Source organism: Lactuca virosa, chromosome 5 (genome assembly GCF_052849685.1).
Source record: "Lactuca virosa cultivar CGN04683 chromosome 5, Lactuca_virosa_CGN04683_v6, whole genome shotgun sequence".
Lineage (NCBI taxonomy): Eukaryota > Viridiplantae > Streptophyta > Magnoliopsida > Asterales > Asteraceae > Lactuca > Lactuca virosa.
The window spans coordinates 446,389,578-446,416,118 of NC_136430.1; the positions used below are offsets into that span (position 1 = coordinate 446,389,578).

Sequence of the window (26,541 nt, forward strand, 5' to 3'; positions counted from 1 at the left end):
AGTATAAAATTTAAATTGATATCAAAGTATTTTTATTTGGAGAAGAATCAATTAAGTAGTAATACGTTATTTAAATATAATTTTAATATCAAAAATCAAAATACTGTTAGCGTATTAATATAATTAATTGTCATGTATTTGTATTTGTGATAGAGTCCAGCCTATTGTATTTGGCTTGTATATGGCCCTTTATCCTCTATACGTGTATATATTATGCATATCAATGAAAGGTGATTGAAGAGAAGAATCAGAGAAGACCATTAGCTGAGTAAAGTTCTTAATTGTCATGTATTTGTATTTGTGATAGAGTCCAGCCTATTGTATTTGGCTTGTATATGGCCCTTTATCTTCTATATGTGTATATATTATGCATATCAATGAAAGGTGATTGAAGAGAAGAATCAGAGCAGACCGTTAGCTGAGCAAAGCTCGACGTGTAGGTTTAGAGGAGAAGTTTTAGGATAATTTGTTATGTCTTTCAAACTTGTTGTACGAGCTTTTGTAATTATACATCATATCAATATAATATTAATAATCTTTTAACTTTGTATTATACATCATATCAGTATAATATTAATAATCTTTTAACTAGTGTCTGGACTCATAAAAAAGTGTTAGGGATAGCATACTTAATTTTAGGGGTAGTATGTTGGAAAAAATAAACTATGTCGGAAAATTTTTCAAAAAAATTTTCACTGCACCAAAAACTTTGAAAGGTAACACGGATTACCTCAGGCTTCCACTAATGTCTAACACTACTTTTAATATTGTCCACCTAACATACTTAATTTGAAAAAAACAAAAAACTTATTTGCATGAATATAAACGGTCGAAATCAACATAATTAGGAATTAAGGAAGACACTATTGTTTTTTTGTCTGCATGTCTTCTTGGTCTCTTCTATCTATGTTGCGCAGGTCACATGCAAACATTAGGCTTCGCAGACTGTTTGTTTTTGTGAAGACTACATACCAAAAAAAGTATGCGCGTCCTGTTTTTGATGCAGATGTAGACCAGAGTCTTCAAACCTCTTCTAGAATAAAAAAACATATATATCTTTTTTTAAAATTAGATTTATTCCAACTTTATATATAATAAACATTTTTTAATAAAAAAAAGTTACAATACTTAAATAAAAAAGGTTCGACGACACAATCATGACCTTTGTGACAAATTTATAAATGAAGATTTAATTACAATAATGGTCATTTGAGATGTTTATATAGATATGAAAAAATTATAATATTGTCTTATATTTTTTGTGCCACATTTTATAAAAAATTATTTAATGTAATATTATTCATTTATTAGGAAAAATATTTTTGTCCACTTTTTAATTGATTTAATTAAAAAAGTAAAATGAAAAATTTGAAAATTTTCATTTAAAATCAAATTTTATTTCCATGCATTTTATGTGTTAAATTCTTTTATCCCTAATACTATGTCAGTGATTGATAGTTCAAACCCATACTATCAGGAGACATCACAATCTCACTTAATTTTCAGTTGCATTCTCGATCCACTAATGCAGTAATTCAGATATGCTGATCGATTCCGACATAACCATAATACTGCTGATGTAAAAAAGGGGGAGAGATATCTTCACAACATATTCATATTTTTAGGGAGATACCAATACTCTTCAATGGAGACATTTCGATACATGACACATGGACTTCCATATGATGTCTTCAATATATCTTCATCTATGAATAGACTATGCTATCAGATTCAAGAAAGGAAGTTCTCATCTTCAGAGGGGGGGGGGGGGGCAAATGTCAGATGTTATAAATTTAAAAGGGAGCATATCAACGTTGTCAGATGTTATAAGACGCAGGGGGAGCATTATTTAAAGCTAAAGAACCTGTTAAAGATTAGTTTTGACATCATCAAATAAGGGGAGATTGTAAGGTCACACCTTATGATCTGATGAGTCAAACACTTTACACGCTGACCGCCAGCGCCAACGCCAACACACAGTCTTATCAGCATCAGTGTGAACCAATGATCTTGGTGATCTTTTGTATATTATGTATATATATATATATATATATATATATATATATATATATATATATATATATATATATATATATATGATCTGTAATCTTGGTGATTAGGATCAGACCTTTACTTAGATAGGTATGCATCCCTTAATTAGTGGGATTTTAGTTATTTTAATCGTATATATTCAACATTAGGGTGAAACCCTAATGTAAGTTTTTGTGACCTTCGTTCTCTTTCTGAGAACATTCTTTCTTAGTTATAGCATCTTTGTGATTAGTTGTATTCTTTCATTTTCTGTTTAGTCTTTTGCTTAGTTTTTTTATTCATTGTTATTTAAACTTGAGTATATCTGATATGTGCATATCAATACATATATTTTACATCATATCTTAATATTTTTAGCAATTTTTATGCCCATTATAGAACAAAAGATACTTAATCTATTGTATGTTGTATTGTAGTGGTAAAAGACATGCTCGGAGCAAAAAAGAAGCTGGAAGCTAGGAACTTGGATCAAGTTAAAAATGATGAAAAGACCCATTCCCACGATGTGGCGACATTACCACGACGTGGTGTTTTGAAGTTTCCCATCGAACCTCGAATACTTGCGGATTACGTGATAAACTAGAAGACCACGTTGTGGTGACATTACCACGACGTGGTGGGCCGACTTCAAGAAAAATGTAAATAAGAGAGATAATCCTCCGAAAAAGAACTTTTGTTGGAGCTATTGTCGTCTTTTGAAGGCCAAGAACACACTTTGGAGCTTGAAGTTGGAGACGATTGATTATAGCTTGGATCTGATAGATTTGAGGCAAAACAACTTCCCATTACATTTCTCTTCTTGAGTTTAATGTAGGGGGTAGCAAAGTGCTTTATACAAATGATGATATTGATGAAATCTGTGAAGAATGGGCGACTTTTGTTATAGGCTTCATTTATCGGTGATATTTTATATCCACAAACAGTGAAATGTTAGGTAACATCGTCTTTTGACATGTGGTTTACAATGTTTTTGTGAACTATACATGTGAAATGTTAGGTAGCAACCTCTTTTGACATGTAGTATACATACATTTTTTTGATAACTTGTTTGACATTTAGATGAAATTGAATGTTTGGTATAATATTTGTTTATGTATTATGCGTAAATGCACGTTGTAAATGCGTATCATAAATGTGTATCATTATTTGGTTGCTGAAGTTTATGACACACAAATGCGTGTCAGATTCATTTATGACATGAGATTTAATGATACGCATTGCGTGTCGTAAATGCGCGTCGTAAGGTTACGACACACACATGCCTATCGTCTTCCTTTATAAGTTTTGAGGAAGTTATGATTTTTAAAAGTTTTGAGTGCGACACAATACGTCAATGTGCGACACAAAAATCAAAATAAAAAATCGGTTGATTGTTATCTAAAACAATCTAAGTGAATGTTTTAGTACTCTTCAATATGAAATCGACGATATAAAGAACATTGAAAACGGAGTTCGTATAAAAAAGTTATGAATTTCGCAACATTATTTACAATCTAAGCCTTCTCGGACCGTAAAACGAAAATTAAAATGAAAATTAGGCAACGAAGTATAAATGAAAGTCTAATAGCTACGTGTGGATATAAAAACCATAGAATACGGAGTTCGTATGCGAAAGTTATGAATTTTAGAAAAATATTAAAATTGGGCCGAATTTATTTCTCCATGTGGCACCACAGATGGCCGGCAAGTGGCAACATCTCCTTCCACCCTTCCTCCCCAAGAAAATCAACTAGATGGCGACACGTGTCGAAGACGCGACGCACCCTCTGATTTCCCCTCTATATTTGCTCATTTTCTTTCTTAATTCTTGTTCAATTCCTTTCCAAACACTCCCAAACTTTTCCAAGGCCTCGAGGCCCGACTCTAGTAGTTATTAGGTATTATTAGCGAAGCTCTGGTGCGTCAAAGAACCCCGATAAATTGAGCTTTCATTTTCGAAGTTCTGCCCGCGTACTGTCTGGTTTTTCGTCAAATAACCTATAAGTTGAGTTATGTTTACCGTGCTTTATGTATAACTTATACTTTAGTTCATAAACGTTATTATGAACTTATAAATAAGATTTATCTGTAACACCAGTCAGTATACTGACCAATCTACTTACGAGAATGATGACAAGGCTAGATCAGTGATATGTTTCAAGTGGATTTTCCAAACAGTATATCTTTATATACCAAATGGATCCTACATCTGATACGATCTTACCTGGTTGTTTCTTATCGGTTATACGTCAATGTTCTTTTGAGGTTATTGATAAATCTGATAGAAACTTTATAACAAGTAAACTTTATAAATACGAACGAATAATAAGGCTTAGTAATATTTGTGTTTAGGTCGTTATAAGGGAATCTGAAGTGTCAATCAAAGATCCGACTTTCCCACGAGTCTCCACATATATCAAGTGAGTGCATAGTTACTTTCCTGAACATGATTTTAATACATAATATTTATTATCCGTTAAAAGTTTATTTGCGAATTAGTTGCTTATTATCTGAAATATTTGTTAAATGTATATTTGATAACATATATTGTGTGAACCAGATATGGTTAATTTTGTGTTAAATTGTTTATATGATATTATTACATTATAATCTTAAAAATAAGTATTATTGCTTAAAAAAATTAATGTATATTAAATGTCTGACACTCGTTGTTAAAAATCTCTATTCTAATAAATGAATAGTTTTAATATCCTTTTGTTAAGTGTCATTCTAATACAACTCATCATTAATATTATGCCATGTGTCATGTACATATATTATATTAGGCAACTCATTTCAAAATTCAAATTTATATTTTCTAATTATATGTTAAATTTGAAGTTATAATAACTTTAAAATTTTGATATATCTCTTAATTAATAATTTATTTAAAATGACTTATTTAAAATAACTGATTAATAATTATAAATTTTTATTATAAAAGTTTAATTAATTTTATAACCGTGTTCACACGGGTTATAAACTAGTATACCATAAATTAGGATAGTGTTGTCTAAACAGAGTTAGTACTGGAAGTTGATTACAATTATTATAATCTTGTCAAAGTTTAAAACTATTACATATAAAGAATATATAGATCCAGTTAAGTTGGATAAAAGAATAGATGCATACTGTATTGCGATAGTATGCTATAAACAGGAAAATGGTATGGAAATCCATTATAAGCATTATAGTCTTACATGGTAATAAAATAAGGTTTAATTGGGATGCTAAGTTCAGTTAAGTTTGGAATTACGTTACTAGTATGGGCTCGTAAACCACATATGTAGATGAGTGTGTCGCCATCTTGTGAATTAGTTATCATCTCCAAAAAAGAAATAAGACTTAAAACTAATTGTGAAAGTATTCTTTCTTTTTACAATAATATGGGTGGAGAAAAAATAAGTAACAGAAAGAGATTTCGTTTCCAGAAATAAGTGAAAAAACATATCATTATCATTCTATGAAGATAAAAGATGAAAAATTATTCATGTTTTAATTGTATTCTTGTAGAATGTGTTCAAAGTTTTGCAAAGAATGTGTGATATTTGTAGTGTGAAAAATGAATATAAAATGGAGTAAATTACAGTTTTGGTCCCTGTAGTTTGGTCAAATTCGTACTTTCAGTCCAACCTTTAAAAATTTGACAAGATGCATCCCTGTAGATTAAAAAAATCGCACTGCACATCCTTATTCCATTTAAAAATACCATTTTACCCTTACTTTTATATATATATATATATATATATATATATATATATATATATATATTAATGTTTAATTTTTTTTTATATTTTTTCGCTTACATTTTAATTTATTTATACATATTTTTTTATTATTTAGATTTTATTTGACATTTTTTTCGAATATATTGTTTAATGTTTTTTTTTACATTTTTTCATTTATATTTTTTTGATGTTTTTTTGGAATAGTTTTTTCTAGTTTTTTTGACGTGTTGTTTGAATACATTTTAATATTTTTTTTGACGTTGTATTTGTTTATATTTTTTAAAATATTTTTTGTAAAAAATATAAAAAAGTTCGTTAAACGTGAATATTATTAACATAGATTAGATATAAAATTATTTTTTAATAAGATTAATAGATAGGCTAAACGAAATTCGAAAACGGGTTTCAAATTATATAATGGCTAATTGGAAACCATATAACTCAAAAACGAACAAAATTTCTAAAAATAAAAAAATAAACTCGAAAAATTGAGACATGTGTTTGAGTTATAGGAGGTCTGATTAGCATTTGTCATTCGGAACAAAATGTTAAAAAATTTGTAAAACCAAAAAAATTGACTCGAAGCCATTGACATTCATTTCGAATTCTGGTTAGCTTATACAATAACCCTATTAAAATAAATAATTTTATACCTAATATGTGTTAATCATATTCACATTTAACAAACTTTTTTATATTTTTTATATAATTTTTTTAATAAAAAGCTTTACAAAAATATAAAAAAAGATCAAAAAAACATTAAAAAATATATTCGAACAAAACATTAAAAAAAACTAAAAAAATTATTCAAAAAAACGTCAAAAATATGTAAACTAACAAAATATAAAAAAAACATTAAAAATATTTTCGAATAAAGTTTCAAAAAAATATAAATAAATAAAATAAAATGTAAGCGGAAAAATATAAAAAACTTAAACGATTATATATATATATATATATATATATATATATATATATATATATATATATATATATATATATATATATATATAAAAGAAAAACAAAAATATAAAAGTAAGGGTAAAATGGTCTTTTTAAATGAACTAAGGATGTGCAGTACAATATCTTTAAACCACAGGGATGTATCTTTTCAAATTTTCAAAGTTTTGGACTGAAAGTGTGAATATGACCAAACCACAGGGACCAAAACTGTTTGATATTCTCTTTCTTCGGTGATGGAGCGTAACGCTAACCACACCACACCACACCTATAGAGGTCCGAAAATGATGTTCAAATTTTACGAATGCCCTTCAGCAACCATTCTCAATGACCTAATCAAATTTTAGTAAGTGAATTTCCTAATCAATTTTTTAGTAAGTGAATTTGAGAAATATTTTACAAAGCCGAAATAGAACTTAACATGTAAGCATGTTTATCATAATTGGTTATTTATTTTTTGTATAATACAATCAACTTTTATATCCATAATTCTTAAATAACAAAACTTGAATCAAATATTTACTCTAGGTTATTTCGAAAAGACAAAATTGCAAAAATGGTCCCTGTGGTATGTATTTTTTGGGGTTTTAGTCCAAACAACGACTTTTTTGGTTTCATGGTCATTTTGAGCTAGTTTCGTTGCGTTTTTAGTCCTCTGAATAGTGAAATGACCGCAATACCCTTCGGGTATTTATTTTTTTAATTTTCTTTCAAATTTCTAAATCTAATAGTTATTTTAATAATTTAAAAAAGAGGGGCCCACCTCTCTCTCTCTATCTCTCTCCCTCTCATCGTCTTCTACATAGTAACTAAACCCATCGTCTTCTACATTGTAACTCATACATACACATATACATACTCTGAAAATCAATTATGCAAAAACTGGAAAAAACAAAACACCTCGACAAATCATTTTCGATTTTGTTTCTGGACCATACTAACACCAACCACATCAGTCATCCCACCACACCTGTTGTGAATCAGATTTCAAGATCAGACATGTTCTTCTTCGCGAGGGCATATATTGTTTTGTTTTATACATGCTTGAGAGGAGAGGGATGCTCTGTTATGGATAATCGATTCAGAAGGGTTAGAAAACAACCTAAAATGTTTCATCAAAAGTGCAGAGAAATGACAAACCTTCAAGCCAGCTAGATAGAGCATGAATCAAACCTCATATAAGATCTTTATAAGCTCGTCAACTGTAAGAGTTTTAGAGAGAGAAAGACTAACTTGTTTCTATCAGATTTTGGGTTTTGGAGATATATAGGTCCGATTTCATAGTTTTCTTTACATACATCTGAATTCCAAAATTTATGCTCCTGAATGAGGATCATACGATTTCGTTTTGCCCAGATTTATATGATCTTACAATTCTTCGTTTTGCTCCTGAATGGGAGGTTTGGTTCAACAACAGTCAATCGATGGATGATTAGATGGGGATAATTTAGGGTTATCGTTCCCTTTTCCTGTGGATAGCTGACTTCAGGCGATAACAAAGACCGACGATGAGGCGAAGGTAAATCAGAGAAGAAGACGAAGGTGTGGGGCGAAGCAAGGAGCGATGAAGGTGAATGGTTCGGCTGGGGAAGAATGGGGGAGGGGATCGTGTGTGTGTTTGTCTAGAGAGAGAGAGAGAGAGAATAATATGGATCCAATTTAATTATTTATTTTCTTTTTCATTTAAATTAAATAGAAAAAACATAAAAAAATATCAGAAAGACATTACAGACATTTCAGTTTACCGAGGGACCAAAAACGCAACGAAACTAACTCAAAAGTACCACCAATCCAAAAAGTCATGGTTTGGACTAAAACCCCAAAAAATGCATACCACAGGGACCATTTTTGCAATTTTGTAAATGGAAAAAAACTCATATTATTTTAACAAAATCCTAGAAACCAATGAATGTATATTTAGTTGTTATATTCATGTTATACTACCAAGTTCAGACGTGTATATCTAAAAAACCAAATAGATCTATAATTATTTCATCTACCATTGTAGAGGTGCACAAAAAAACCGGTTCAAGATCCGAACCGGTAAACCGGTTCACGATGAACCGGTATAGAACCGATCCGAACCGGTTTAGAACCAATGTAATAGGTTCAACTAATTTTTTGAGTGAACCGAACCGGTTTTGCTTGGCTAGGTAGTGAACCAAACCGGTTTAAAGAACCGAACCAGTTTATGGCTGAACCGGTTTTGCTTGCTAGGTAGCGAACTGAACCGGTTCGGTTTGAAAAATAAAGCAGTTTGTGCACCTCTATACCACTGTCGATATAGTTGATCGTCTTTTTAATACAAATACAATCTTTGTTCAAGAAAATAATAATTAAAAAGATTATTTTATGTAATCAATACCCCACAAGTACTTGTTGAAAAACTTCTATTTGTCATTTGGTTCCCTCTAGAGGACCCACTTTGATTACGATAAAATCTTTACAAATTTTTTATTATATTGTATTTTAAATAAACGCAATATTTAATTCTATTTGTAATTTTTTTTGGGTGAGGACACCTTAAAAAAATTGAAAAAAAATACAAATCATAAAATCGAGCATAGTAGTATATCGGAGAGAAAAAAATTAGAAAATAATTGTTGGATCGTTAAAATTGAAGCATTGATCATTTTTATGATCCATGATTCAATTTTAATGATCTAAATTTTTTTTTCAAATTTTTTTTCTCTCCGATATAGTACTATGTTCGATTTTATGATTGATATTTTTATTTTATTTTTTTTCAATTTTTTAAGGTGTCCTAACGAATCCTCACCGAAAAAATAGTTATCATCAGAACCGGACCATATATATATATATATATATATATATATATATATATATATATATATATAGAGAGAGAGAGAGAGAGAGAGAGAGAGAGTTCAAATGAGAACCATTAAAGATTAATAACCCTAAGAATCATTCATTTTAATTAATAATTAAGGTTATTTGTGTATTTCCTAGTATTTTGACTTTTTTTTAAAGTTATTATAAATGATAAAAAAAATACAATAAGGACATAATGGTCTTTTTGAGAAAAAACATATTACATATGTAGATCTGATACCATTTCTTTATTATTTTTCAAAAACAAAACAAATATCATCTCACCTCCTTCAACCATTTCTAATGAACACCACAACATCCACCATCGTCGACGACCGCCTCACCCACCACTGGTAACACCGCCGCCGACGACACCTCTACGTCGCAGCCTCCGACCACCGGCGATAACACTTACATCCGTCTTCGAAGTTTCAAATCTGGAACCACTGTTATGATGAACCGCCACCGTCGTCGTCATGTCCGCTTTCCACGACATATCTGCTCCGACGAGCCATCACTTTTTCTTCAGATCTGCTCTAGAGAGCCACTAAAACCACCAAATTTTCACTTAGATACGGTAGATCTCGAATGCATCAGATCTGGATCTTCTTCCACTCAAATCTGAAATCTCCGACGACTTTCCAACACCACCACCATGAACCTATGACACATCATCGTCGAAAACCACAAGATCTTCAGATTTGCAAGCTTCGTTCCAGATCTACGATTTCTAGCACCACCAATGTTAAGATTTGTGACCTCCGGTCCTGATCTATGATTTTCTCCATAACAGAAATCCAGATCTGCGAGCGTCGACGAGATCTGGTGTCGTCTTCTTCAAGTTGAACATCTGGTTTTGTTTTCTTCATCTCAGATCTCTCTGAAAGTTGTTTGTTGTTTTTTCTCTCAAGCTCTGGATCTGTTCTTGTCGTCAAACCTCGTCGGTGAACCAAACAACGTCACGTGACTTCAGCGATGATAAGACTCTTATATATCTAGTCAGATCTGATGTTTTATGGTGATTATGCATTTGATGTATGTGGTGCACACAAAGTGTTTGATGAAATGCCTCAACGAAATTTGGTAAGTCATTAAGCTGTGAATATGTGTTTTTTATTTATTAATTTGTGAATATGTAAGTTATTAAGTTGTCAATGTATATTTTTTTTATCCAGATCTGATTTTTGAGGAAGATGTTGGAGGTGTTGGCACCGATGGTTGGTGGTGGCGATGGTTGATGGTAGTCGGTGGTGTTGATAATGATGGTGGTGGTAGAGTAATGATATGTTCTATTTCTCACTCATCTTCTTTGTTGATTCCAGATAAGTTATCATCTTTTATGATTCATGTATATGTTTTTATTTTGATGTTTACTTATAAAATATTAGATAATTTATGTATCTATTAAACAGTAAAGTAGTTGTTTAATACAATGAAATATGAAATTATACTTGTAAATGAGTTATGAATGTATTTTATTAAATTATGAATTTTATATATTAAGCAGTCCAACGGTGGTCCGACGATGATCTGACGGTGGACCGAAGACAAGTGGCAAGGTTTGTATACTAAGGAATGAAAAAGTTTTCTTAATACAATATAAATGTTGGATTAGTCTAAAATGTCTTTAATAAAAACATTTAAAAAATGGTTTTTATGGTTCTTAACCTTTTTGGTATCTCATTTGAACCACTCCATATATATATATATATATATATATATATATATATATATATATATATATATATATATACACACGTTCTTTCCAATAAAGAATTCATAATTGTTTTAATATATTTATATTTACAATATAATTTAAATACTAAAAGTATTGATATGATTTATATATTTTAAAGATTATTTTAGTCAATTTGTTAAAATCTAAAAGAATCTTTTGTTAAACGTTAGTTGAAAGAACTTTTGGATTTAAAATTTTTTGTTTAACCCAAAAGCTACAAGCTTTTGTTGCTGCTGAAGGAATTTTTTTTTATTTCAAGTTTTTTCTTAAAAGCTAAAAGCTCCCAAAAATTGTGTGCCGAACACGCCCATAAACTATAGCAAATCTCGACACGACCTGCGACACGACACGAAATAAATGGGTTTTGGTTGAGTTTTTCAACCCGTCAACCTTAATAAACAGATCATATTTAGGTCATATATGGGTTTGTCAAAAAAGATACGGATTGACCTACCAACCCATTTAGAATTTTAATAAAAAAAATTATATATATTTTTAAATGTATTAAGTATTATTCGTAGGAATATAGGATTAATATTTGTATCTATGTTTGTATTAATGTGGTTATTACATTAACACTTGAATTTATCTATGGTTGTATTAATGTTTTAGTTTGAACATGTTTCCATGAATGTTATTAATTTTCATTTGTATCTAGAATTTATTCAATGTTGAATTATCTATTTTAACTAAATAAAAAACCTGTTAACCAGTTTTTCGGTTTAAATTTAGTTTCAAGAAATTAACCAACCGATAGTATTGATTAACCTTCCGAATTACAATTTCGGTTAGGTTAACCATCCATGTTGGGATGAGAAAATAGTTGTCCTCTTGCTAAGGAATCCAATCCGTTGATATTCCTTTAGTATTTTATCACAAAAAAAAAAAAAAAAGAAACAAGCTCCAATTCCATCATACCAAGCACTACCTAATTTTCAGAATGTTTATAGTAATGCACAAACGACTCTATATCCAAATAATTACAAAAATCCAAGGTAAGAATTTTCATTTGAACACCAAAGAATGTGGTTAATGGTGTGGCAAGACAACGGCTAGTTTAGTTGTGATCGGATGACCGAAGTTCAAGTATACAACAAACTGCAAGAAATAGCAGGGTACTTCACTCCTGTTACCAATATGGGCAATGTACTTCACTTTTTATGCATTATAACAATGTACTTCCAATTTTTTACCAATAATATGAATATGTACTCCATAATAGCAACATATATACATTTCTTTACGCATAAATAGCAACCTACTTACAATTCCTCACCCATAACAGCAACATACTTATATTTCTCTACCATTAATAGCAATACGCAACGAATAAAGTACATTACCGATATTGGTAATGAAATGTAAGTACTTTGCTATTATTGGTGACAAAATATAAGTAACATTGCTATTATGGGTGGAAAAATAGCAAGATTTACACTTCCTTACCCATAATAGCAATCTACTTACATTTCTTTATTGTTAAGTGTTAACAACAATATGTAAGAAACAAAGTACATTACCCACATTGCTAGCAAAATGTAAGTACACTGCTATTATGAGTAAGAAAAACATAAAGTACATTGCCCTATGTGTAACAAGAGTAAAGTAGGTTGCCATTTCCCACAATAGTTATGAAGAGTTGAGCATACTCACTTTTCATAAAGGTGTTTCATTGTGACTCTGACCTTCTCTTGAGCCGTCATCATCATCATCATCATCATTAACATTATTATTTTCATCAAGAGAAGAAGATGCAGATTCTAAGGCTTGATTAAGAGGTGGGTTTGAGCGATTCCGAGAAGCAGCAGAAACAACTGCCAGCTGTCCACTTAACAATCTGTAGATGACATCTCGGTTGATGGCTGGTTTAACTAACTCAAGCTGGTGTTCAGGGGTATGCTTCTGGTTGAACCTGCCTGGAAGCTTTGAGTCTGTTTTGTGGCAATCTCCACACAAATCATAACCACTTTTTTCCTTGCAGTCTTTACATCGATATCTTTCCCCAATTATTGGACACATCTGTGTGTTAACAAATGAAAATTTCAATACACACATGTTAAACAATATAGAAATGCTATTATGGTGATGCTACAAAAGCATAAAAAGAAAAAGGAACTTACCCCACACCTGTCACAACCAACCCCAGGATGAAATTTTGAGCCATGAGCAGTCCACCATTGAAGGAAATTCTCTTCTGTTGGATATGGAAACTTGGAAGCTTCAGCATCAGCTGCTGATGAACCTAATTTTGAAAGTTCAAAGACATACAGAAAGTAAATATATAATGGCAACATATGAGACATGTGTAGCTATATAATAACATCATCAAAACTCACTTGTCAATGAATTTCCATTTTGAGTTTGCTCTTTGTGGAGCTGCATACTGCTTTTTCTATGTGCATACTCTGAAGAAAAATGTTCCTCTAGGAAATAATCAAGCTCCTTGGAGACTTTTGGAAATCCACTCGGATGATGACATTCACAAACTTGACATTTAATTACTTTATCCTCTGGGACACTGATGCAGGCCTCACAGTAAACTAAACATCAATTTAAGAAGAAAAAAACGTAAATAATAATTTTCACATTTTGGATGAGAAAACACCAAAAAGAAACTAAATAAAAGCTAATAGAAAAAGAGAGAGTAAGCATACCATGACCACAATTAAGAGCAACAGGTCGAAATAGCAGCTGCTTGCATGCAGAACAAAGCATATCAGCAACTGTTACTTGCTTACAGTTTCCCGCAGAACTTCCATCAACAGATTTCTTTTCTTCAGTAGAAGGATTTATCAACAAATTATCTTCAGAACTGGATTTGGAAGGCTGATCTAATTTTTCACCAGTAACAACAGAGTCTATATCTGTAGCAAAGCCTAACAAGCCTTGTCGCTCATCCTCTATACCATGGAAACATAGAAAATTAGGTCAAAACTCCATAAAAAAAGTCATTAAAGGCGTAGTTTCAAACTGTTATCTAATATAAATGCATAAATCAGTTGTAGAGTAATGTAGAAATTACCAAGTGTTTGTGTTTTCCTTCTGTCATAAGAGATTGGATACATCTTCTTGAGAAAGATGTCTAGTATCTGACAGATGGCTGGAAAATGACGATATGGGTGCCTACATAATGGACAATGAGATTGACCTCTCATATCCATGGAGTGGTGGCAACACCAGAAGCAGGTGACATGGCCACAAACTGCAAAAATATCAAGAACAATGCAAGTAGTAAATTAGTAACATAATACCAAAAATAACATCAGTAGCATAATCCAGTTTTCTCAAGCATTTGAATTTTCCTACCTAAAACAATGGGTTTGTACAGAATGTCTCTGAAACAAAAAAGCAACATTAGTGAAGAAAACAAAAGCTTGCGAAAAATTAACAGAAATAGCATGTATATAGAACATAGTAGATTATAATCATCAAACTATAAGCCCAGAAAATGATATACCAACCTTCAAATTCATATTAGTACACATCACTACAATATGAAACTTATACCTTATAATAATCAAAATTGTTAGCGCAGAAACAGTGTTATACCAAGCTTCAAATCCATGCTATTTATAATCTCGAATTTAGAAGGACTACATCTTATAACAAAATAAAAAAAAGTCTAAATTCTAGTAGAAACCAATAGAACTATAAAAATTAACGTCGAATCTTACTCGATTCCTACTTCATACATGAATATAAATACGAATCGTAATTGAGCCACTAGAGAAACAACAAATATAATTCAAAACCCTAAAATTAAGCAGAAAAAACAAATTTAATTGTGCGAAATTGTATAACAGCAAAGTTATAACGAAGTTTGGGAATATTACAAGCAAACGGCGCATATAAAATGATCAGAAACCTGCTCCGATTCATTGCATTCTTCCATGGCTGATTGATTCTTTCGGTTTGTGATTTCAAGTTTTCTTCAGCTTATTTTATTCTGAATATTCTTCAGATGAAAAGAAAGTCGGAGGCTCAGAGCACGCGAGTGTCTGGGTCTGACTTTTACATTTTTCTTTTGGGCCAGCCCACTATTATTAGCCCGATATATGGACATTCTTTCCCGATCTAACCTAATCGAAACTCGGAACTACCGACTTTCAACGTTTTTTTTTTTCTTGCTTGCGAGTATGCGACTTCCCTATCCCTCCTGTTCTTGCTGATCTACCGATCGACCCCCACCATCAAATTAAGCCACGAAGAGCTAAGTAGGTAAGCATCTTATTCCTTTTAAGGTTCTTGAGTCTTCCCTCTCCCTCCTCTTCTTGCTGATCGACGACTTCTTTACTGAATTTGTGATTGCTGCTTGACTTTGCTACTGAATTTGTGATTGCTTCTTTTGACTTTGCTCTTTGTTACTTGGGGGTGTTTGGATAGAGAAAAATAGGCTGCTTATTGATTATTGCTTAATCCCACCGCAATGATTATTGCTTAATCCCACCGCAAGTCTTTAAAAATCAGTTTATTGCGGCCAAATAAGCTGATTTTAATAAGGGGAATGTTTATTGCCTATTGGTCATTTTACTCATATAAACTGTTTTGTTTGACAAACACTTAAAATGCTTATTGCTTATTGCTTATTCCTACCGCAATAAGCTAATCCAAACACATTTTAAACAAATTAAGCTAAAAACTATTTATCCAAACAATCTGTGAATATTATGTAAATGCAAGTAGATGTGATGGAATTGGCTATCTGTTGTAGAGTTCAATTTTCTGTGTATGTGTGTGTTGTAGAGAGATGGAATTGGCTACGAAGGCTATGGAATTTGCGAACAGAGCAGCGAGCAACAACACAGTAATCAACATATTCCTTGTGGGCGCGTTCGGAGGATTGGCAGTTAGATCATTGAACCAACAAAGACAGATCGAATCCCTAGAATCTCAAAGGGATTCGCTTGTGAAATCCAACAAATCAATGCGACAAACCATTTGGGATTGGAAGCAAAAGCTCTATACCGAGGCTGAGGCTGATAAAAAACCAATTGTTCCACTCTCAAAACTCAAGTCGATTTATGGCGAAGTCCCCACACTCCCCCAATCTGGTCAGTTCATTGAATTGCTCATATCTCATATGTCTTAGTTTTCTTGTTGCCAATGATCCTTATGTCAGTATATTGTTTTGATTTGTGCTTTTGATTCACATCCTAAATGCATTCTTGTTCGATCTCAATTCGAAGCCTAGTTATCCACATTTCAGAAGATTCCAAATCTTCCACATTTGGCTTAATTTATTTGATTTTTCAGATTCCAAATTTTCCGCATTTCAGAAGATTCCAAAGCTTTCAGTTTGCTATGAAAGCAAACACATTTTGTTTGTAAGAAATGTATATGTAGGAAGGACTGCGTGTGACATGCATTGGATTGAGACCGATTGATGTTAATGGGACAAAACAACATGGACTCGTTTTCTATTTCTCCTCGTGTAGAGAAGACGTGAATGCCCTTCATCACCATCATCAAAAATATTCCTAGAAAGCTTGCAAAAGACATAAATGCCCTTCCACCCACCTTGCAAAATTGCAAACTTTGACTATAAAAGTGAACCATGTTAATGGAAAAGGAGAAAATAGATTGTTTAAATTTTGCAAATTCTCCATATCCAGATTAAAAAACATCCTAATTACCTACATATATTCATAAGCGAACGCATCTAATTCCATATGGGATGTTGTGTGTTTTGGTCTTACTGTTTGTTTGTTGTGCATGCAGCTGGAATTGGCGAGAAGAAAGACGGAAAAGCATCTGCAACTAAAATCGTAATCTGAGTAACAACTAAAAGGAATAATGAAGGTCAATCAACAGCATGAAATGATTTTTCTAATTCCCTCTTGTTTTATGGAACATATAGTGTATGGTAGCATATGTGCAAAATCGTAACCTTAGAATCGAGTATGTGTACCAAATAACATGGGTCCATCAGACCAGAATTTCATGTCTTAGTTCGTTGTTGTCAGAGCTTTTGACCTATAGTTACATTATTTAACTTGTAATTAAAAACCTTATCTAATTCACTTGTAAAAGTAATGACCCTACTAATAAATATTTAAAAATGTAATAACATAATAAAGGATAGAGTTAATTACAAAAATGGTCCATATGGTTTGGTTCATTTTACAAGTAGTTAAACATTTGAAAAGATGATAGAGACAACACCATAAGTCTATACAATATGTATGTTAAGTGAGACTTATTTGAACACCATCCCAAACAAGAGTAAGAACCTTTTAATGGTGGCGTGAAGTGTGTAGCTCCATGGAGCTTCACAAGCTCTCTATTTTTCTTATTTCTTTCTGGGTTAGATTTTATTTTTATATAAAAACGGTGATGTGGAATGTTTTTTTTTTTTTTTTTTTTTTAAATTTTTTAATTTTTTTAAAGGTAAGTAAGGATGTAGTGAAGCTATGTGGCGATAAACACTTTGTGGAGTATATCTAATGGCCTAACTATCCATGGGTTGATGTTCCAATGAATTGGTAGTTATAATTAACTCACCCAAAGAAGCCATCAAGAATACTCTAACCTTTTATTGCCAATATACTGAATCTTCGTTCAACACACCAATATTCCAACACACCAATATTTTAGATTTTAACAATTCATCACCAATAAAAGTATAATGGTGTATTTATGTTTAGGATGGTTATGATGGATTTTATGAGGAGATCCAACTGACCTTTTGGCAATTTCATAAATTCAAATGCTAAAATTATGTGAAATGAAGAGACAAGAGGACATTGATTGTTTGTCAGACTTTTTGCTTGGCATCATGGGTCGCATCGAGAGATCAGGTAGTTATAATTAACAACACCCCCTGAATCTTCGATTATTCTTTTGAGTTTTAGGTTGAGGTGAGGCTGTTGGTGGAACCACGAGCACTTCATATTCATGCTTACAGTTCTTCTATATTCATCTGTGTTAATCGTTGGCGATGCATCAATATCATGTATAATTCTCTCTTCCTAATCTGGAGTTATTCTCATCAATGCTAGGGTTAGGGCTAGGTGTAGCACGTAGTCCGGTTAATCTTGTGTATCTTTCTGTGTTCTCGTTAACATCAAGCTCCAACTTTGTGTTTTCAACTTTAGCATCAGTATCGTTTTTTTTTTTCTAATTATTAGGAAGTGTCGTGTGGTAATTCTCCTTCATGTTTTCCTCTGTAAAATTATGATTGAATCTTTCGATTTCTAGGTGTATCACTGGGAGCAACAATGTATTTAGAAGAATTATCTCTATATACGGGTCGAGCTTTTGTTTTGAAGATTGCGCGTTATGTGAGCCATGGTTTTATAAGAAACTTGAATCATATTATTGAAAGCCAAGTAATGGTGGTTAGATCCAAAAACGAAGAAAAGATAGGTAATGGTTTTTTGACTCATCCGAGACTGGTCTAAACAACAAAGCCAAAGTTTGTATACATATAATTTTTGTGTTAGTTATACATTTGTTAATCACATATTACCCATCTTCTTTCCTCCTTTCTTTTATTAATTTTTAGTGTATTGTTTTACTAAATCTTAATATATAATTTTGGTGTTAATCGCACATTTGTTAACTAAAAAACTCGAAATTGAAACAAAAAAAAAACCAAAAAAAAAAACAAAATCGAACCAAAAACCCCGAAATTTAACCGGAAAAGGACTAAAGTACAATGGGATGTAATAAGGACTAAAGTACATATAAGTTTAGTCACTAAGTCATTATGTAAATGAGATGTAATTTAGTATCAAATAAATTTCTTAGTCTTATTACATCCATTAGAGTCATTTCTAAGAGTTATGAAATGTTTAGATGCATAAGGACTAAAGTACAATAGCCAAATGAGTAAAAATCACCATTTGTGCATAATGGGCTGAACCCGGGCAGACCCAAGGCTAGTGTAAATGAGCTCGGTCGGATTTGAGCTATGTCTGTTTCATAAAAACGTTAATCATAACTCAAGTTTGGCTTGTCCGTTTGACCTCTAGCTCCTTTCGCATTTTTCATATAACCTTGAAATTCGTATTTTTAAACCAAAAATTTAGTTAACCAACTTTGCAAGGATATTTCGGTAGTTTGTTATCCATTAATGGTATTCTTTAGGTGGTAATTAAGAAGTCTTTTGTCTTCGGAAGGAGTAATGAAGCATAACAAACACTTGAGGTGAGTGAATGTTGAGTACATGTTCCTATCACGATATTTGCTAAATATTTTGGTATAAACTTATATAACAAGTACCTTTGCTTTCTATTTGACCTTTTTGGTATGTTTGTGCATTTTGGAAATGTCTTCATTTAAAAATGCAAATGTTGGTTGAAAACTTGTTTAAGCATCATACTTGTGGATATGGATGGACACATAACTCCAAAATGTTGAACTTAGTGTTCGGGACTCAAAGTTGGTTTTGAGTATGATGCTACTATTTTGTTTATGTCATTGGACCATTGGGACCCTAGAATGGAAGAGACTTTGTTTTGAGAGTAGAGAACTCGAGTTGGGATTTAGAAGCATGTGTATGTGCATTGCATTAAAACTTGTTTTGTATTGCTTATCACTAATTCTTCTTAGCCCTTATATCCTTTATATACAAAACGGTTTTGAAAACATTTATGGGAGTTTAACTTTAGGATTGGATTCTTGCCGTTATCCGATTCCATTCAAAAGTCTAATTTTTGATGTATTCACTAGACTCTCCAAACCTACCCTTACTATTTTGACATGGATTCAGGTTGAAGGATTATTAAATATTCAGTTGGATATTTAGAATAAATACTGTGATAATAGCAATCAACGAGTCTCTTTTAAATCATTTAGATAGTGTATCTTTGATATAAGCTTGTGGGGTTGATTTAAAAAAAATAATAATAAATAAATGCAATGCAAGCTTATGAAAGGTGTACATATCAATAGATTGTACACGTGACACGTGGTTCTTGCTAGTGTTGTTTCAGGAGATTGAGAATTGAGATTCTCACATCGGAAAGCTTTGGATCCATATATGCGACAAACAAAACCCAAAATAAAAAATAAAAAACCGAGTAACAGATGAAAATAACATGAAACTTGACTAGTAAAAAGACCCAGAAACTGGAATGATAAAATTATTATACATACATACCGATACTCAACTTGAGCTTACTCCTAACTGGGGAATATCCACAAATCAATCATTTAACACTAAAACTCTTATATAAGGAAGGAAGGCTGAAAAGTACACTGAGACCAAATTTTAGCACCTTGATTTAAGGGGCATGAGCATGGGCATGTATAGTTATAGAGGTTGGTTGATGTATTATTATTTTAATTTTTTTTGACTTATTTCCACAGCTTAAGAGAGTTGTCATGACTCCCAGAGGCAACCATTCCAGTAACAGGTGACTGTGCCAAAGCAGATATTATGTTGTCATGAGCTGGAACTATCATCCGCTTGTTCTCCGCCATGTTCCACAGCTCCAACGACTGTACAATATTTAAAAAAAAAAACATAAAAAGGGAATAAGATAGATGCAAGACATAACAATCTACTTTCAGTTTTTTCTTTTATTTGTGTACTAACTTTCGTTTTTTTTCTCTATTACAACATTTTACTTTGAAATATCTACCCAATCATAATAGTAAGTAGTGAAAATTGCTTTTTTTGGATGACATTGTTTCATTGGGTAGATATATTACAAATCAAAGAAAGTGTGTTGCTACCTATTGCAATTAGCCCTTTGAATACCAAAAATCATCCATTACAATTTTGTAAGTTAATAACAGCAAGGTGGTTGATATAAGAAAAAAAGAAAAAGAAAAAGAAAAAAGAGCAACTTACACGACTTCCACCAATAACCAAAAGAGTAGAATAACTTGGATGGAAAACACAAGAATGGAATTGGTTTTCATTTGAGGTGAGCTCATGAATGCACTCCCCAGAAGCTAACGACCACACTTTCACACATTCCTCACTAACAGAAGCCAGATACTCCCCGTTCAAATCCCAGCACAAGTAGTTCAATACTCCCGCATGTCCCTTAAGTAAATTAAAAAACCAAATCAACTCACTCAATATGTAATTGTGATTCCATATGCCATTACTGAAACATGCTTTCACAACATACCTGAAAAGAATGTGTTTGTCTATCGGTTTCCACATCAAAGATGGAGATTATTTTATCAGATGCTGCTGCCAGTAAATGCCCAGTTACCGGCTGGAATCGCACTTGTTCAACGCCTCTTTGCTGCCAATCCAATAATAACAATACTTTAGTTTGATACAAAAAATAAAATTTGGGAATATACAAATTAAAAAAAAAAAAACATAAAAAACCTTTGAGATGCGAGCACATTGGAATGGGCTAACATTCCAATAGCGGATTTCGTTCATACTATCACAGAAGCAGAAAAGGTCGCTCTTCTTTGGATGAAAATCCAGGGACATAACATGCCCGGAATGCCCCGTGTATGCATTTAAACAATAGCTTGGCTGCAACATCATGTATATATTTATTTATTTATTTAAACTGTAAACACAACAGGTTCTACTTTGGCCGAACAAAAAATGCAAAATATATCTTTTCTGAAAAAGACGTGATTGCCCTCCTCATCAATGTGTGTTTGTGTGCGTGATAGATGAATTGAAACAAAAAATCTTACATTGGCTGCATCCCATAGCCGTACAGACTTATCAAAAGAAGCAGTTGCAAACTGAGTTGAATTTGGTCTAAACCGTATATCGGTAATTAAGTACTGATGTTCTTCAGGGGTGCTCTCAGTTTTTAAGGTATCCATGTTCCACAAAACCGCCTGAAAAAATAAAATAAAATTATTACATATATCCACTTAATGGATTATGACACATTCTCCAAAATAAAAACCATGAAGCACTACAAAAGGTATATGTTTTGCTTTGTAATGATAATGATAATAATAATAATAATAATAATAGTACAGTAGTGGTCTCACCTTTTTGTCATGTCCAGCACTAGCTAGCAACTTCCCATCTGAAGAGAAGTGACAGCATGTCACCTTATTTCTTGTCCGTATACATCCAACTTCCCCAAATGAAAAACCTGTGTGTGGGGATAGAGACAGAGTTCAATTATGACAAGACTTTTTTTAACTTTTACACAAAGTGTTATATCATCATTGATTTAGTTGAGACTTGAGAGTACCTTTGGAATTGGAGGAGGAGGACCCACTCTTGTGCTCTGTCACTGTCTGCTTTAGGGTACCATAATCTCCTGCATCATGTTGTAGAAAAGATTCCACATTATCATCCAGAGCACCAACATCCCCAAACTGATCTAGGTCATCCTGCACTATGTAGAAAAAGGTTGAGCATCATGGAGAATTTCACCTACCATCCTTCTTCCAATTATATATCACTTTTCACTGCTATAATCACAATGCTGTAATAGGTAGAAATGAAACTAGGATGCTATAATATATACATATATGATATATGTAACAAACAGGCTTACCAGCTGAGTTGTTGATGAAGCAAGCCCACCCGTGCCATCTCCACCATACATCATCATGCTTTTTTGCACATTGTTGACATGCTGCAGACTGCTAGCACCATCACCAGGTGTATGAGTTGATGCTGGAGAGCTTGGTGAAGGGCCTGCTGTATTCCCTGTACCTGAACTGTTAGCTGGTCCTGATGAAGAATGTTGTTTTCTTTTTCTATTGTTCTGCTCCAAAATTTAAACACACACACACAAAAAAAAAAAGAGTAAATTAAATGAACCAAAAACTTCAATAATTATTCAATTCTCCAAGAATCATCCATCCATAAACACTACCTGTTGTTGTTGTTGCAGCTGGTGCTGCTGTAACTGATCCTGTTGTTGTGAAGACGATTGTTGCATTTGAGGCATCTTCATCTGTTAAAATATATATTAATTTTATTTTATTTAATCTTTAAATTGCAAATGAATATGAGTTTAACAACCTTGGGTGAACTCATTTGTCCAGGGGAGCCTATAGATCCTTCGTTTCTTGTGGGTTGACCATCTTTCATGATTATATTGCCTCTTGATAATCCAGAAAATCCATAATTTGGTGATGCACCCAGGTTGCCTTGTGCCTGGGCATGTGCTAATACCTGCTGTTGCTGTTGCTGTTGTTGTTGTTGTTGTTGTGACGCCAAATAAAACTGATTTGGGTTCTGTAAATTGGGTTTATGGACTTGAAGACCTATACCAGGCCGTAGTTGGTCAATTCCCTGCATGTCAACAGTCAACACCAAATGTCAACTATGAAATTTTATATATTACTGAAAGAAACTTCTATAGGAAACTTACAGTTAGAGGCCAACCCTTCAATGGAAGACCAGTTACACCTTGATTAAACCCTGAAAAGATTTTAAAAAATAAATAAAGCAAAATCTAATTTGGAAGTAGATGGTTTTGAGCATCCACATTGTTAGAAGATTACCTGTATTGCCCATACCAGACTTTGACTGCAAAATGGCTTGCCCATAAATTGATGAAGGATCTGTGGGCAACGATTTCTGTGTATTACCCATGTTAACTTCTTGTTTAATTTCCTAAGATTTATAAAAATTTCATGAGTCCAAGCACGAACAAAAGAAAGAAATGTAAAAAGATAATTTTATAGGAATATACCGTATTCATCTGAGATCTTCCTTGAATTTGCTGCAAACTTGCAGACATATTTGCAGAATTTCCTTGCATCAGTTGTCTGGATGAACAAAGACCAAAAGAACATGGTAAGATGATAATACAAGGGAAGAAAACAAAAGGGGAAATAATAGTAGAGAACTAACTGATATGCATACCCTTGATGATTAGTGGCTGATTTGAGAAGGGCCATTCTGCTAGCATCAAGAAGAGCTGGAGAGGTTTCCGAATCCATAGAATGAGAAGGCTTAATGGATTCCTCATAGATTTTCATACCACCGAGTGTACTGGGTGATGGCTTACCCATCATTCCATCATTGTTCATGGCATTAACATGAGCACCAAGGGGAGGATGATTAGGATCTCTCCTTTGCATTTGAGCATTTCGTTGTTGTAAAAAATGCATTTGTTGCATTTGAAGCTGTTGCTGGTGTTCCTTTGCTTTCATTTGCTGTGTCTGGTATTTGTTTATAAAAACAAAAAAAAAAGGAATGAAAAGCATAAAACAATGGGAAAAACATTATAGAAAAGGAAACATAAACAACCGTGAAAATAAATAAATATATAACAAGGACCTCAATGTAAGCTACAGCTGCCTCAGAATGTTTTTCGTTAGTCCGTGCAATAAAAATGTCCCAGAAGACAGACCACCATTCAAAAAGAAATCCACCCGGAGCATCAATAGCTGCAAATCAATCGGACATAACAAGAGTAAATTATGTTGTTAATCCTCACAATTTGCCCTTAATCAAATTAATATACTATGTTAACTGCATGCATCATTTATGGATTGATTATGAATCCCTTTAATCACGTACATAAACCTAACTCTCCAACTGACTCATACTCCAATATTAACAAACAGGGAATCAAATTCGGAGCACCTGTCATCAATTTATCAACAATAAGGGAACACGTGACAACATACCTACAGGATCTGTAGCAACTTTCCCTTCAGTCATGAAAGCTTTTGCAGATGCATGCAACTTCCGTTTCAACAAATAGTCATGGATGTAAACATCCAACCTAGCAAAAAAGGGCAATTCCAAAATTAGAATAAAATCATCTAAGAATGACCACAATACAAATGAACAAAAACTAATATCCATCCGTTTCAAATTTAGTGCAACTTTTGATCAATTACATGAACAATTAATGTTCTTGCGAAAAGAAGAAAAAAATGGCCTCATCAAGCAAATCAGTTTGAAATTTTGTCAACATAGATCAATTCACAGTTAAAACTTCCAGCGTGTGTTATAAAACTCTGTATATGAAAAACAGCTGGAACAAAAAAGACGAACGGTGCTTACATTTTATCAGCTTCCCAACTACTTTGCGCCATCTTGTTCAGAACCACCGATTGAAACTAAGGTCAATAATAATTCTTCTCTGCAATCTCTTCTACACATTAGAAAAAGAAAACCAAAGGTTAAAAATCAATTAAGGAATATTGAATAACAAAATCGAATAGTCATAACAACAAATTCACTAAATGCATCATACCAGAAGGCCATCAGATTAAATCCAGCATTTCGATCGAGCGAAAACGAATCCAATTTAACTCAAAACCTTGATTCACAAGTAACAACAAAAACAAATATTAGTCGAATTCAAAACGAATTTCTGGTAGTAAAATTCGAAACTAAAAACGAACTGACCGTAGTTAAGACTTCAGATAAGCGATAGCAGCCTCTATTTTCAATCAATTTTCTCCAAACCTTATCGGACACGCCTGAGTTCGGAACGCAATTGAAGCGAAATTTAATTTCAATCGGTACTTGTAATCAACAAAAATTCAGAACAAAAAGATCCACACGCGCGATTCAAAATCTTGATTCATAATTACCAATCAGAATTAGCGGAATTCAACATAAATGAATTGCTGGTAGTAAAATTATAATACAAACACAATACTAAATCAAAAGTTCAATATAAACAACACTAAAAGCTTCAAAGTTGAGATGACAACCTCTATATTCAACTCAATTTCCTTCACCGGTTAAGACCGACTTTGACTTCTGAACGCAATTGAACTCGAAATTCACTTAAATCGGGACTCCTTGACTGTACTCAACCGAAATTGAGAACACGCCGAATGATCAAGATCCACTTCTTAAATTTAACCTCAAATCAAACAAATCACAAACTGAAATTTTCGCTTCCAATTAATATGAACTAAAACAACAGAACATCCACGTGACGTGATGAGAGAAGAAAGAAAATGTCAAGAACATTAAAATCCCAAGAACGACGAAACCTGACGGGGGAGGTTCGGAAAGCGAAAACCAGGGTCGGGGTTATTGTAAAATTAAGTAAAATAGGTTTGGGTTTTGGTTCGGAGTTAGGTTTGAATAAAGGTCGAACAGCTTGTGGTAAATAGTGGGCCAGGGTGACCGGAGGAAAGACGGGGGAGAGGCGTTTGTGGAATATGAGGTGGGGATGACGAAGCTGTTCGATGTTTAACGAGTGTGAGCTGTCATCATCACTTAAAAAGGCATTAAATAATAAATTGATTTGTTTCTGAATTTAATTTATGTACCGTTGGTTCCACCCTATGACAATCAGAGTAGGGTTTTAAAGGTAAAAATTAAATATCTAACAATTTTCTTTTTTAACCTAAATTAAAAATCATGTATCCAA

General features: G+C 32.7%; 3 protein-coding genes across 4 annotated transcripts; 1 reads left to right on the forward strand and 2 right to left on the reverse strand.

Moving 5' to 3' along the window:
- Positions 1-12,174: 12,174 nt before the first annotated feature.
- On the reverse strand, positions 12,175-15,373 carry LOC145114233 (E3 ubiquitin-protein ligase PRT1-like). Of its 2 annotated transcripts, none has more exons than XM_079050237.1 (8): positions 15,124-15,373; positions 14,597-14,625; positions 14,313-14,492; positions 13,945-14,190; positions 13,627-13,830; positions 13,411-13,532; positions 12,944-13,309; positions 12,175-12,416 (listed from the first exon to the last, which is right to left on the reverse strand). In XM_079050237.1, exons 1-7 carry the CDS (start codon positions 15,180-15,182, stop codon positions 12,947-12,949), a joined length of 1,203 nt encoding a protein of 400 aa, XP_078906363.1. In that variant the 5' UTR covers positions 15,183-15,373; the 3' UTR covers positions 12,175-12,416; positions 12,944-12,946. The 2 variants fall into 2 exon arrangements, with proteins under 2 accessions (XP_078906363.1, XP_078906364.1); XM_079050238.1 differs by having other exon boundaries at positions 12,175-12,388; positions 15,124-15,364.
- Position 15,374: 1 nt separating this feature from the next.
- LOC145114234 (uncharacterized) lies at positions 15,375-17,252 on the forward strand. Its single transcript, XM_079050239.1, has 3 exons — positions 15,375-15,508; positions 16,034-16,341; positions 17,009-17,252. The coding sequence occupies exons 2-3, from the start codon at positions 16,038-16,040 to the stop codon at positions 17,062-17,064; spliced, it is 360 nt and encodes a 119-aa protein (XP_078906365.1). The 5' UTR covers positions 15,375-15,508; positions 16,034-16,037; the 3' UTR covers positions 17,065-17,252.
- A 3,069-nt stretch (positions 17,253-20,321) lies between these two features.
- LUH (LEUNIG-like protein) lies at positions 20,322-26,290 on the reverse strand. The gene is made up of 20 exons (XM_079050240.1): positions 25,871-26,290; positions 25,560-25,633; positions 25,405-25,470; positions 25,212-25,302; positions 24,830-24,927; positions 24,477-24,586; positions 24,060-24,358; positions 23,887-23,962; positions 23,696-23,807; positions 23,563-23,612; positions 23,211-23,483; positions 23,062-23,142; positions 22,738-22,950; positions 22,429-22,570; positions 22,220-22,326; positions 21,911-22,060; positions 21,585-21,740; positions 21,376-21,495; positions 21,090-21,287; positions 20,322-20,734 (listed from the first exon to the last, which is right to left on the reverse strand). Exons 4-20 carry the CDS (start codon positions 25,241-25,243, stop codon positions 20,591-20,593), a joined length of 2,361 nt encoding a protein of 786 aa, XP_078906366.1. The 5' UTR covers positions 25,244-25,302; positions 25,405-25,470; positions 25,560-25,633; positions 25,871-26,290; the 3' UTR covers positions 20,322-20,590.
- Positions 26,291-26,541: the final 251 nt, after the last annotated feature.

Bases quoted from the DNA above. Each gene is read 5' to 3' on its own strand.
- LOC145114233 (XM_079050237.1), bottom strand. From the start codon at position 15,182: ATGGAAGAATGCAATGAATCGGAGCAGGTTTCTGATCATTTTATATGC. The intron at 14,626-15,123 runs GTAATATTCCCA...TTTTTGTTTCAG, and splicing joins TTTATATGCGCCGTTTGCTT to AGACATTCTGTACAAACCCA. The intron at 13,533-13,626 runs GTGAGTTTTGAT...TTTCAAAATTAG, and splicing joins AAATGGAAATTCATTGACAA to GTTCATCAGCAGCTGATGCT.
- LOC145114234 (XM_079050239.1), top strand. From the start codon at position 16,038: ATGGAATTGGCTACGAAGGCTATGGAATTTGCGAACAGAGCAGCGAGC. The intron at 16,342-17,008 runs GTCAGTTCATTG...TTGTGCATGCAG, and splicing joins CCCCACACTCCCCCAATCTG to CTGGAATTGGCGAGAAGAAA.
- LUH (XM_079050240.1), bottom strand. From the start codon at position 25,243: ATGGCGCAAAGTAGTTGGGAAGCTGATAAAAT. The intron at 23,808-23,886 runs GTATATTCCTAT...TATAAATCTTAG, and splicing joins GAAGATCTCAGATGAATACG to GAAATTAAACAAGAAGTTAA. The intron at 21,288-21,375 runs GTATGTTGTGAA...AATTTACTTAAG, and splicing joins GACAAACACATTCTTTTCAG to GGACATGCGGGAGTATTGAA.